At 49.9% G+C, this 12,115-nt stretch overlaps 1 protein-coding gene across 2 annotated transcripts in view; it reads left to right on the top strand.

Annotated features, from left to right (window-relative positions):
- Positions 1 to 2,222: 2,222 nt before the first annotated feature.
- The window catches only part of ADGRD2 (adhesion G protein-coupled receptor D2), a 59,874-nt gene continuing 49,981 nt past the window's right edge, over positions 2,223 to 12,115 (top strand). For both annotated transcript variants that reach the window (XM_087879887.1, XM_087879886.1), the window contains exons 1-5: positions 2,223 to 2,372; positions 5,052 to 5,115; positions 7,172 to 7,405; positions 8,887 to 9,525; positions 11,303 to 11,398. In XM_087879887.1, the coding sequence (XP_087736013.1) occupies positions 2,307 to 2,372; positions 5,052 to 5,115; positions 7,172 to 7,405; positions 8,887 to 9,525; positions 11,303 to 11,398 (1,099 nt within the window). In that variant the 5' untranslated portion in view covers positions 2,223 to 2,306. The remainder of the gene's footprint in view (positions 2,373 to 5,051; positions 5,116 to 7,171; positions 7,406 to 8,886; positions 9,526 to 11,302; positions 11,399 to 12,115) is intronic.

Here is a 12,115-nt window from a genome sequence, read left to right as displayed (position 1 = left end):
AGGGTTTTGTGGCTCCCGGTGTTTTCTTTTCTGTGGGAAAAGGGTCCAAATGGCTCTTTGAGTGTTTAAGGTTGCAAACCCCTGCAATAAATAAATACAATAAGGAAACAATAAATGTTATATATTCTAACGGCAGCAGGACTGGCCTTTGCACAAAACTGGAAAAACAAAGAAACCCCCTCAGAGGAAGAAGTAGTAGCTAAGATATTAACTTGTGATGAAATGGACAGGTTAACTCAAAGATAACTCAAAGATAAGAGTGAAACAGAATACTATGAAATCTGGAATAAATTATACTATTGGTCCCTCCTCCTACCTACCTTCCTTCCTTCCTTCCTTCCCTTCCCTTCCCTTCCCTCCCTTCCTCCCTCCCTCCCTCCCTTCCTTCCTCCCTCTATTCCTTCCCTCCCTCCATTCCTTCCTTCCTTCCTTCCCTTCCTCCCTCCCTCTATTCCTTCCTTCCTTCCCTCCCTCCCTCCCTCTATTCCTTCCTTCCCTCCCTCTATTCCTTCCTTCCTCCCTCCCTCCCTCCCTCCCTCTATTCCTTCCTTCCTTCCCTCCCTCCCTCCCTTCCTCCCTCTATTCCTTCCTTCCCTCCCTCCCTCCCTTCCTTCCTCCCTCTATTCCTTCCTTCCCTCCCTCCATTCCTTCCTTCCTTCCTTCCCTTCCTCCCTTCCTCCCTCCCTCTATTCCTTCCTTCCTTCCCTCCCTCCCTCCCTCTATTCCTTCCTTCCCTCCCTCTATTCCTTCCTTCCTTCCTCCCTCCCTCCCTCCCTTCCTCCCTCTATTCCTTCCTTCCCTCCCTCCCTCCCTCCCTCCCTTCCTCCCTCTATTCCTTCCCTCCCTCCCTCCATTCCTCCCTCCCTTCCTTCCTTCCCTTCCCTTCCCTCCCTCCCTCCCTCTATTCCTTCCTTCCTTCCCTCCCTCCCTCCCTCTATTCCTTCCCTCCCTCCCTCCATTCCTCCCTCCCTTCCTTCCTTCCCTTCCCTTCCCTCCCTCCCTCCCTCTATTCCTTCCTTCCCTCCCTCCCTTTATTCCTTCCTTCCTTCCCTCCGTCCCTCCCTCTATTCCTTCCTTCCTTCCTTCCTTCCTTCCGACTAACAAATTTCTTTAGTCAGCTCCATAGATATTCAATTGGGTTAAGGTCTGGGCTATTCCAGCAGTGGAATATTATTATCTTGAACCTCCCAAAAAATTAAAGTGGTGTTATTAACCATCAAACCTCAAAAATACACTCCCCGCCCCAAAAAAAAGGTTTCCACAATTTTGGCCGCTACTGTACAAAGCCTGGGAACGAGCTGCTATTTTCCCTGCCAGTGACTCACACCAGGGGCGACCCCTCCCAGCTTGGGCCCTTGCCCAGGAGGGAGGGAGGGAGGGAGGGGGGAAAACCTTTGTACCCTCGCCTCTCCCGGCTCTCCTTTGGCTAGGCTGCCGGGAAGAGGGGTGCGGAGGAGGAGGAGGAGGCGGCGAGGAAGAGAAGAGCTGGCCGGCTCCCGCGTGGGGGAGGGGGCGCATCCCCACCGTTTCTTCTCGCCCACCGCCGAGATGCTCCAGCCGAGCCCACCGGACCCCCAAGCCTTGGGGCGTTGATCCTTCAGACGGGTCCCTCTTTTCGCCCTTGGAGAACCGACGGCGGGACTCTGCAAGCGTGCGCTCTGGGCGCGTCGGTCGGTCGGTCGGTCGCTTGGTTCCCCTTCCTTCGACGGCGGGGCGCGAGGTTTGACGGCTGGTTGGGTGGGGGGCTTTCTCGGAGCTTCGGCTGCCCGGAGAGACGAGATCTCCCGTGCGGAGGAGGGAGGTTGGACTCGGAACCCACTCCCCTCGCAGCCCGGGGCGCTTGGAAAGACTTGCGCGCTCTTGGAGAGGTTGCGCGCAGCATCTCCATCACGCCGTCGGTTTCGGGGGTTCGCCCGTAAGACTGGTGGGTGGGTGGGTCTCCACGATCGGAGTGGGGATGGGGGGATAAGCGACGACCCCAGCCTCTCCGGGCGCGGAAGGGTGGAAGAAGGCAAAGCATTAGCCGGAGGGCCCATGAGTATGGAAAGTCCCTCGAGCGTGTCCAACAAGTCCAACAAGAGTTGGAAGGGCAGAGTCCAACCCCCTGCTCATGCAGGAGACCTGTACTAGGGATTCGAACCCGGGGTCTGGAGCCCCTTTCCTGGCCTTAGAACTGGCTGACTGCCTTGGCTCTCTTCTCCCCACTACCACCACAGATAAAGCGGCCCACCGACTGGGAAGTCAGCGCTGCTGGACTCATCCTGGTCCCTTCGGAAAGAGGCAGCCTTCTCTTCTCGTGGCCGGAGATGGCTCTTTCCCCTCCGCGGATCTGGCTGGGCTGCTGTGGAGCCGGGATCCTGCTCAGCTTCTTGGTGAGTTTGGCGCTTTCCAAAGAGGCGGGACCTCCTTGGCTTGTTGTGGGTCTTTGGGGTGGGTTCCAGGTTAGTAGCCTCCAGATTAACAGAGTTGGAAGGGACCTTGGAGGTCATCTAGTCCAACCCCCTGCCCAAGCAGGAGACCCTATGCCATTTCTGACAGATGGCAATCCAATCTCTTCTTGGAAGCCTCCAGTGATGAAGCTCCCACAACTTCTGAAGGCAACTTCTGTTCCAGGGGTTGGTTGTTCTCACTGTCTCCTTATTTCCAGGTTGAATCTCTCCTTGATCAGTTTCCACCCATTATTCCTTGTCTGGCCTTCAGGTGCTTTGGAAAATAGCTTGACCCCCTTCCTCCTCTCTGTGGCAGCCCCTCAAATGTTGGAAGATGCTCTCCTGTCTCCCCTGGTCCTTCTCTTCACTAGACCAGCCAGGCCCAGTTCCTGCAACCGTTCATCGTATGTTTTAGCCTCCAGTCCCCGAATCCTCCTGGTTGCTCTTCTCTGCACTCTTTCTAGAGTCTCAACCTCTTTTTTTATAGTGTGGTGACCAAAATTGGATGCAGTACTCTAGGTGTAGTCTTACTAAGGCTTTGTAGAGTGGTATTAGTCCCTCCCTTGAATTTGATTCTGGGTGGGTTCCAGAATTGAAATTCTTTTACTACCGGGTCTGTGGGCGTGGCTTGGTGGGTGTGGTATTGCTTGGTGGGCGTGGCTTGGTGAGCATGGCAGGGGAAGGATACTGCAAAATCTCCATTCCCACCCCACTCTCGGACCAGCCAAAGGTGGTATTTGCTGGTTCTCCGAACTGCTCAAAATTTCTGCTACTGGTTCTCCAGAACCTGTCAGAACCTGCTGGATTTCACCCCTGGTTCTGGGGGGTCTCGGCCTTCCAGCATCCCAAAAGTCCATCATCAGAGTAAATATCCTTAGTAAGGCCTCCCTTGGAATACCGCATCCAATTTGGGTCACCACATTACGAAAAAAGATGTTGAGACTTTGGAAAAATTGCAAAGAAGAACAACTAAGATGATTAAAGGCCTGGGGACTAAAACATATGAAGAACAACTGCAGGATTTAGGTTTGGCCAGTCTAGAGAAAAGGAGGACCAGTGGGGGACATGATAGCAGTATTTCAGTATTTGAGGGGCTGCCCCAAAGGAGAAGGGGATCAATTTATTCTCCAAAGCATCAGAAGGCAAGACAAGAAGCAACGGTTGAAAATGAATCAAGGAGAGAAGCAACCTGGAATTGAGGAGGAACTTCCTAACAGTGAGGACAATTAACCAGTGGAACAACTTGCCACCAGAAGTTGTGAATGCTCCAACACTGGAGGTTTTTAAGAAGAGGTTGGACAGCCATTTGTCTGAAGTGGTGTAGGGTTTCCTCCCTGAGCAGGGGGTTGGACTAGAAGACCTCCAAGGTCCCTTCCAGCTCAATTCTGATTGATAGCATTGGTAGAGTTGGGATGGACAAGAACTGATGACCCCATGACTGTCTGGAAGGTGTTTCCTTGCTGGTGATGGTCCATTGGGGTTGAAGTGCAATTAGCGAGGGCAACTAAAACTAAAACTAAATTGTTTTAATTTGGACTTTTAATTTTATATTGTTTTGATGTGCAATTGTACATTTTATTGTTGTGAGCCGCCCTGAGTCCATTGGAGATAGGGCGGCATACAAATCGCATTAAACTAAACTAAACTAAATTAACATGTACGTATTTTCCACGCTTCTGATGGTCCAGAATTTTAATGGTATTTTATTTTTTAAATCGACCACAACCTTTAATTCAATACTGTGGCTTTTCCTAGAGGACAAGGAACGGTTTTGAAGAGATGCCACTGGTTCTCAAAACTCTTAAGCAACCCCCAGAGTTGACTAAAGATTCTTAATTCCGAACAAACTTCCTACGGCTAAAATGGTGGTTTGAGTTTTGTATAGATTTTGGCCAAAGGATGGTAGCTGTGGCTATGGAGAAAGACCTTGAAAAACACTTTGCGCAAGCTCAGAGGCCCCTTCCTGAGAAAGAAAGGTCTTGAAAAACACTTTGCATATGCTCAGAGGACCTTCCTGGAGAAAGAAATGTCTTGAAAAACACTTTGCACAAGCTCAGAGGCCCTTCCTGGAGAAAGATCTTGAAAAACACTTTGCACATGCTCAGAGGCCCCTTCCTGGAGAAAGAAATGTCTTGAAAAACACTTTGCACAAGCTCAGAGGCCTCTTGCTGGAGAAAGATCTTTAAAAACACTTTGCACATGCTCAGAGGCCCCTTCCTGGAGAAAGAAATGTCTTGAAAAACACTTTGCACAAGCTCAGAGGCCCTTCCTGGAGAAGGATCTTGAAAAACACTTTGCACATGCTCAGAGGCCCCTTCCTGGAGAAAGAAATGTCTTGAAAAACACTTTGCGCAAGCTCAGAGGCCTCTTGCTGGAGAAAGGTCTTTAAAAACACTTTGTGCACGCTCAGAGGCCCTTCCTTGCCCATTAGGCAACATCCAGTTGTGCTAATCATTTTCTTGGTCCCTGAATAATATTTAAAAGGCAGTCTTCTTCCTCTTTTAGAGGCTGGGAAAAATCCAGAATTTGGGGAACTTGCATTTTGCAACACCAGAGGAAGGGGCAGGGGGGGTTTCCTTTTGCAGAGGGTGGTCTCAAAACTCGATTATTTTTTTTCCCCAGGTCGCCCTTCCCTGGAGGAAGACGCTGGCCTTCACCATACCTGCCGAAAATCACGTAACGAAAGGTCGGTGGCCAGTGGTGGGATCCTACCGGTTCGGTGATTGTGGGTTTCTCTCCCAGCTGATCGTCGGAGCTACCAATTCGCTCGAACCGGTTGAATCCCATCCCTGTCTGTGTCTCCTGGTCTCTGATGCATTTCCATAAATGCCAGACTTCTCTTGGCTTGCAAACGGTTTAAGCTCACTGCCCCCACTCCGATCTTTGGGGGATTGGTGAAAATACTCCCAAAACAACCAAAGATTTGGTCAGCTCTTCCTTCGGGAGTCCTGCCAGTTGTTATTTTGTGCTCGGAAGACGGAATAATCCCCGAGGGAAAGAAGCCCGCAGTAGGTTTTCGAGAAGATTTTAGCTGTCCTTCTCTCTTTCCTTCTCCACCGTGGCTGTCGGGGGTGGGGGGCGAAGGCATGGCTTTAAAAAACTTCTTTTGGGGGATGATAAAAGTGGGGGTGTTGCCCAGTGGTGAGTTTCAAATTTTTTTACTACCGGTTCTGTGGGTGTGGCTTGGTGGGCGTGTCATGTCTTGGTGGGCGTGGCTTGTTGGGCGTGGCAGGGGAAGGATACCATAAAATCTCCATTCCCATCCAACTTCAAGGGAAGGTTACTGCAAAATCCCCATTTCCTCCCGATCAGCTGGGACTCAGGAGGCAGAGAACAGATGGGGGCGGGGCCAGCCAGAGGTGGTATTTGCCGGTTCTCTGAACTACTCAAAATTTCCGCTACGGATTCTCCAGAACTGGTTAGAACCTGCTGAATACCTCCTCTGGTGTTGTCCCCAGGCTCAGAAGCAATTAATGAGAAGGGGACCCAGGAAGTAGGGACATTTGGGGCTTTCTCAAGAAGCAAGAAGATAATGTCCCGTTTTCCTTCTTCTCCTCCATGTCCATGTCCACCATACCACCATCATCCCTTCTCCTTCTCCATCTCCTTCTCCATCATCAGCATTCCTCTTTCTCCACCTGCTTCTTCTCTCTTCTTCTTCTTCTTCTTCTCCATCTCCATGTCCACCACACCATCCTCACCCCTTCTCTTCCTTCTTCTCCATCATCATCATTCCTCTTTCTCCTCGTCCTTTTTCTCCCTCTTCTCCTCCATGTCCATGTCCATGTCCACCACACCATCATGCCTTCTCCTCCATCATCATCATCATTCCTCTTTCTCCACCTGCTTCTTCGCTCTCTTCTTCTCCATGTCCACCAGACCATCATCACCCCTTCTTTTTCTACACTGTCGTCATTCTGCTTTCTTCCCCTGCTTCTTCTCCCTCTTCTTCTCCATGTCTACCACACCATCATCACCCCTTCTCCTTCTCCATTGTCATCATCATTCCTCTTTTTCCTCTTCCTCCTTCTCTCTCTTCTTCTTCTTCTTCTTCCTTCTCCTCCTCCTCCTCCTCTTCTTCTTCTTCTCCTCCATGTCCATGTCCACCACACCATCATCACCCCTTCTCCTTCTCCATCGTCATCATCATTCCTCTTTTTCCTCCTCCTCCTTCTCTCTCTTCTTCTTCTTCTTCCTTCTCCTCCTCCTTCTCCTCCTCCTCCTCTTCTTCTTCTTCTCCTTCTCCTTTATGTCCATGTCCACCACACCATCATCACCCCTTCTCCTTCTCCATCATTATCATCATTTCTCTTTCTCCTTCTCCTCCTCCTCCTCCTCCTCCTCTTCCTTCTCCTCCTCCTCCTCTTCTTCTTCTTTTCCTTCTCCTCCATGTCCATGTCCACCACACCATCATCACCCCTTCTCCTTCTCTATCATTATCATCATTTCTCTTTCTCCTCCTCCTCCTCCTCCTCCTCCTCCTCCTCCTCCTCCTCCTCCTCCTCCTCCTCTTCCTTCTCCTCCTCCTCCTCTTCTTCTTCTTTTCCTTCTCCTCCATGTCCATAACCACCACACCATCATCACCCCTTCTCCTTCTCTATCATTATCATCATTTCTCTTTCTCCTTCTCCTCCTCCTCCTCCTCCTTGCTACTCATTCCAATGTGCAACTGTTTGTCATGGCTTCAGAGTTTGGGACACCTCCTTTAACCCCACTTCTTCCTGGTTGATTTTTCTCTCCAGGTTCCGGTCCCTTCCCTCTGGTGATGGAGACCCCAACAGCAGTCTACGAGTACGTGTCCGATCTGCTCGATTGGTGGCACGCCAATGTCTACTGCCAGCAGCGTTTCGCTCAGTTGCCCTCAGAGAGCTGGGTGGATGAGCTGTCCTCTTTGGGCCGAAACCTCTCCCACCGGCTTCAAACCACCGTCTGGTTAGACGACGAGGAACTCTTGCAGCGGAAGGCGAAGCAAAGACGTGAGTAGAACAGCCCCATCCATGAGCTGCGACTTTGGGGTGGCCGGTGGTGACCGAGAGAGGTCCTGAGATGGTAGGTGTGGTCCCTTGGATTTAATTCTTACCGTAACCTAGGTGAGAGGGGTGTGGCAGAGGGAGGGAGAGGACTGTAAGCCAATAGTTCTGGAAGGGATCTGGCCTTAATGGTTCTTGGAGTCGGAGCTGATCACTTATGAAAACCTGATTCAAGAGACCTCACCGTTTCTGAGCAGCAGTACCGGTATCTTCTCCTTCTCTTTCTCCTCCTTCTTATCTTTCTCCTCCTCCTTCTCCTTCTTTCCTTCTCCTTCTTCTCATTGATCCTTTCTTCCTTCTGCTTCTCTCCTGCTTCTCCTCCTTCACTCTTTCTCCTTCTCCTTCATTTCCTCCTTCTCATCTATCTTCTCCTTCCTTCTCCTCCTCCACCTTCGTCTCTCTTCTCTTTCTCCCCCTTTCTACTACTTCTTCTCCTTCACTACCATTCCTCCTCCTCCTCCTTTCCTTCTTTTTATCTATCCTTTCTTCCTTCTCTTTCTCTCCTTCTCTCCTCCTCTTTCAATCTTTCTTCTTCTCTTTTTCCCCTTCATCTCCTCCTTCTCAGCTATCCTTTCCTTCTCCTCCTCCTTCTTCACCTTCATCTATCTTCTCTTTCTTCCCTTCTACTACTTCTTCTCCTTCACTACCATTCCTCCTCCTCCTCCTTTCCTTCTTTTTATCTATCCTTTCTTCCTTCTCCTTCTCTCCTTCTCTCCTGCTCCTCCTCTTTCAATCTTTCTCCTTCTCTTTTTCTCCTTCATCTCCTCCTTCTCAGCTATCCTTTCCTTCTCCTCCTCCTCCACCTTCGTCTCTCTTCTCTTTCTCCCCCTTTCTACTACTTCTTCTCCTTCACTATCATTCCTCCTCCTCCTCCTTTCTTTCTTTTTATCTATCCTTTCTTCCTTCTCTTTCTCTCCTTCTCTCCTCCTCCTCTTTCAATCTTTCTTCTTCTCTTTTTCCCCTTCATCTCCTCCTTCTCAGCTATCCTGTCCTTCTCCTCCTCCTTCACCTTCGTCTCTCTTCTCTTTCTCCCCCTTTCTACTACTTCTTCTCCTTCACTACCATTCCTCCTCCTCCTCCTTTCCTTCTTTTTATCTATCCTTTCTTCCTTCTCCTTCTCTCCTTCTCTCCTGCTCCTCCTCCTTCAATCTTTCTCCTTCTCTTTTTCTCCTTCATCTCCTCCTTCTCGGCTATCCTTTCCTTCTCCTCCTCCTTCTTCACCTTCACCTATCTTCTCTTTCTCCCCTTTCCACTACTTCTTCTCCTTCCCCACCATTCCTCTTCCCACTCCTTCTCTTCCTCCTCCTCCTCCTCCTCTTGCTTCTCCCTTTTCTTCTCCTCTCCCTTTCTTTTTAGTTTTTATCCTTCTGTGGACCTCCTTCCCCGAATAAGCTCCTAACCTTCATTTTTGCACGAATTGTCTCCAGGCGTCCACTCGCCCTCCATCCTGATATTCGGGAACAAAACAGACACCAAGTTTGTGAAGGTCCTGGCTGACTTCCCAGCAATGGCCGCAGTGAGCGCGTGTGCCCACGTCCAGTGGGACCCCACGGCCACCGAGGTCTCGACCGTCTTCTCCTATGCGGTCCCAGCCTTCACCAATGAATTCCAGCTACGTGGCATCGTCGACAAAGACCAATTCGTCAAGTTTGCCATCATCCTCCATGGCCATCACTCCCCTTACCTGCCGGTCTTCCGTACCGACACAGGTTGGCACCACTTCTGCGTCACGTGGCAACAATCCAACGGCACGTGGGTCATCTATGCTGATGGGAAGCAGAAGGCCTCGGCCTCTGGACTTGCACCTTCTCGCGCCATTGATGGCCATGGGATGTTCATCATCGGTCAAGACCAGGACTCCCTGGGGGGCGCTTTCAAGGAGAAAGAATCCTTCAGTGGGAACCTCACTGACCTGCAAGTTTGGGGGAGGTCCCTCAGCCAAGAGCAGGTGGAGAAGATCCGCTCCTGCGTGTCCATCAGAGAAGGTCTCATCTTTGACTGGAGGGACGACATCTTGGAAGTGGAAACAAGCGTTCAAGAGGCCACGGTGAAGCTCACCTGCCCAGGTGAGTCTCCCTTGGGAGGGTCAACGCTACTAGCTGCCAAGAGTTACCCGTTTGAAACCCATTGAGTTGTGCGCTGCTTTGTCCACTGGCATTGATTGTTCCGTGGAGACCAGAAGTGGGCTTCACATACTGTTACAACCGGTTAACCCAGCACCGGAAATGAGCACGTGCTGTCTGCGCGTGCGTGTGGTGTCACAAAACATGGCAATTCGCTCACGCACGCCGTCTCCCCAGAGTTTGCCTCCCGAGAGATTTCCTTGGCTGCCACTAAGCACTTCCGCCTGGGATCTCTCCGTTTCCATCATTAGCATGCAAAGAGAATGCTTGTAAACATTCTGCGATAGGATAATGGAGTTGGAAAGGATCTTGTAGGCCATCTAGTCTAAACCTCACTCCCCGCTCAAGTAGAAGACCCTACACAATTTCTGACAGATGGCAGTCTGGTCTCTTCTTGAAAGCTTCCAGGGATGAAGCTCCCACAACTTCTGAAGGCAACTTCTGTTCCATGGGTTGATTGTTCTCCCTGTCAGGAAATTCCTCCTTATTTCCAGGTTGAATCTCTCCTTGATCAGTTTCCTTGATTATTCCTTGTCTGGCCTTCAGGTGCTTTGGAGAATAGCTTGACCCCCTTCCTCCTCTCTGTGGCAGCCCCTCAAGTATTGGAAGATGCTATCCTGTCTCCCCTGGTCCTTCTCTTCACTAGACTAGCCAGGCCCAGTTCCAGCAACCGTTCATTGTATGTTTTAGCGTCCAGGTCTTTGATCATCTTAGATAGATTCAGATTAACAGAGTTGGAAGGGACCTTGTAGGTCATCTAGTCCAACCCCCTACCCAAGCAGGAGACCCTACACCATTTCTGACAGATGTCAGTCCACGCTCTTTTTGAAAGCTTCCAGGGATGAAGCTCCCACAACTTCTGAAGGCAACTTTTAGTTCCATGGGTTGATTGTTCTCCCTGTCAGAAAATGTCTCCTTATTTCCAGGTTGAATCTCTCCTTGTTCAGTTTCCATCCATTATTCCTTGTCTGGCCTTCAGGTGCTTTGGAGAATAGCTTGACCCCTTCCTCCTCTCTGTGGCAGCCCCTCAAATATAGGAAGACTTTTATATATATATTTATTAAATTTATATATTTATTAAATTTATATCCCGCCCTTCTCCCTGAAGGGACTTAGGGCGGTGAGTGCTTTGGGTGCTTTGGAAAATAGCTTGACCCCCTTCCTCCTCTCTGGGGCAGTCCCTCAAATATTGGAAGATGCTCTCCTGTCTCCCCTGGTCCTTCTCTTCACTAGACTAGCCATGCCCGGTTCCTGCAACCGTTCTTCATATGTTTTAGCCTCCAGTCCCCTCATCATCTTCGTTGCTATTCTCTGCACTCTTTCTAGAGTCTCAACCTCTTTTTTATAATGTGGGGACCAAAACTGGATGCAGGATTCTAGGTGTGGTCTTACCAAGGCTTTATAGAGTGATATTAGTACCTCCCTTGATCTTGATTGTATCTCTCTGTTCATGCAATTTAGGATTGCATTGGCTTTTTTGGCTGCTGCCACACACTGCTGGCTCCTATTTAATTGGTTGTCCACTAAGACTCCCAGATCCCTCCCAGAGTTACTGTCACAGCAGCACAGCCAATAGGATGGAATGGGCGTGGCCCACCAGGAGAAAGTGCTTGAGATAAGCCGAGAAGATCATCAAGTGTGTTATTGTTGGTTGGATTATGATAAGATCCTTTGATGGGTTTTCGGTTGAACTTATCAGGTGTTTCTTATGCCTCCACAGTCCCCATAGAAGAATGTCGTGTTTTCACGGTTAGCCATGGAAGCCAACACAGTCCCTGCTCCGCGATGCTACCTTTTGTCTGTCGCTACAGAAAAGGTAGGTCAGTTTGATGGGAGAGGGGGGCTCCACCTTCCCAGGAACACCGTCTGTGGGATTGGGTTGTTTGGTTAAGTTTAAGAAGATCTTAAGCTTAACCAAATTCATGGCTAAGAGAACACGGTGGCCCAGTGGTTAAGACGCTGAACTTCTTGATCGAATGGTCAGCAGTTCAGCGGTTCAAATCCCGAGCGCCGCGTAAATGGGGTGAGCTCCCGTGACTTGTCCCAGCTTCTGCCAACCTAGCAGTTCGAAAGCACGTAAAAAAAAAAATGCAAGTAGAAAAAATAGGGACCACCTTTGGTGGGAAGGTAACAGCATTCCGTGCGCCTTTGGCATTGAGTCATGCCGGCCACATGACCACGGAGACATCTTTGGACAGCGCTGGCTCTTCGGCTTTGAAACGGAGATGAGCACTGCCCCCTAGAGTCGGGAACAACTAGCACATATGTGCGAGGGGAACCTTTATCTTTACTTTTAAGAAGATCTGAGTTCAAAACCACCAGAAGTAGTCAGCCCTCTGTTTACAACCATCATGGAGTCTAGTCATTACGTTGTCATAAGTCGTGACATTGTAAAGATGTGACCAATCTGATTTTATGACCTTTTCTGTGGCGGTCAATAAGCACCTGCCATGGTTGTTAAGAGGACCAGTGCCGTAAGACAAGGACTACCTCTATTGAGACCCAGGATGAGTTTGGACCAATCGTCCCTTCC

The sequence above is a fragment of the Pantherophis guttatus genome, chromosome 16, assembly GCF_059756535.1.
Source record: "Pantherophis guttatus breed Tessera chromosome 16, ASM5975653v1, whole genome shotgun sequence".
Taxonomy (NCBI): Eukaryota; Metazoa; Chordata; class Lepidosauria; order Squamata; family Colubridae; genus Pantherophis; species Pantherophis guttatus.
This window is presented reverse-complemented; position numbering and strand designations above follow the sequence as displayed.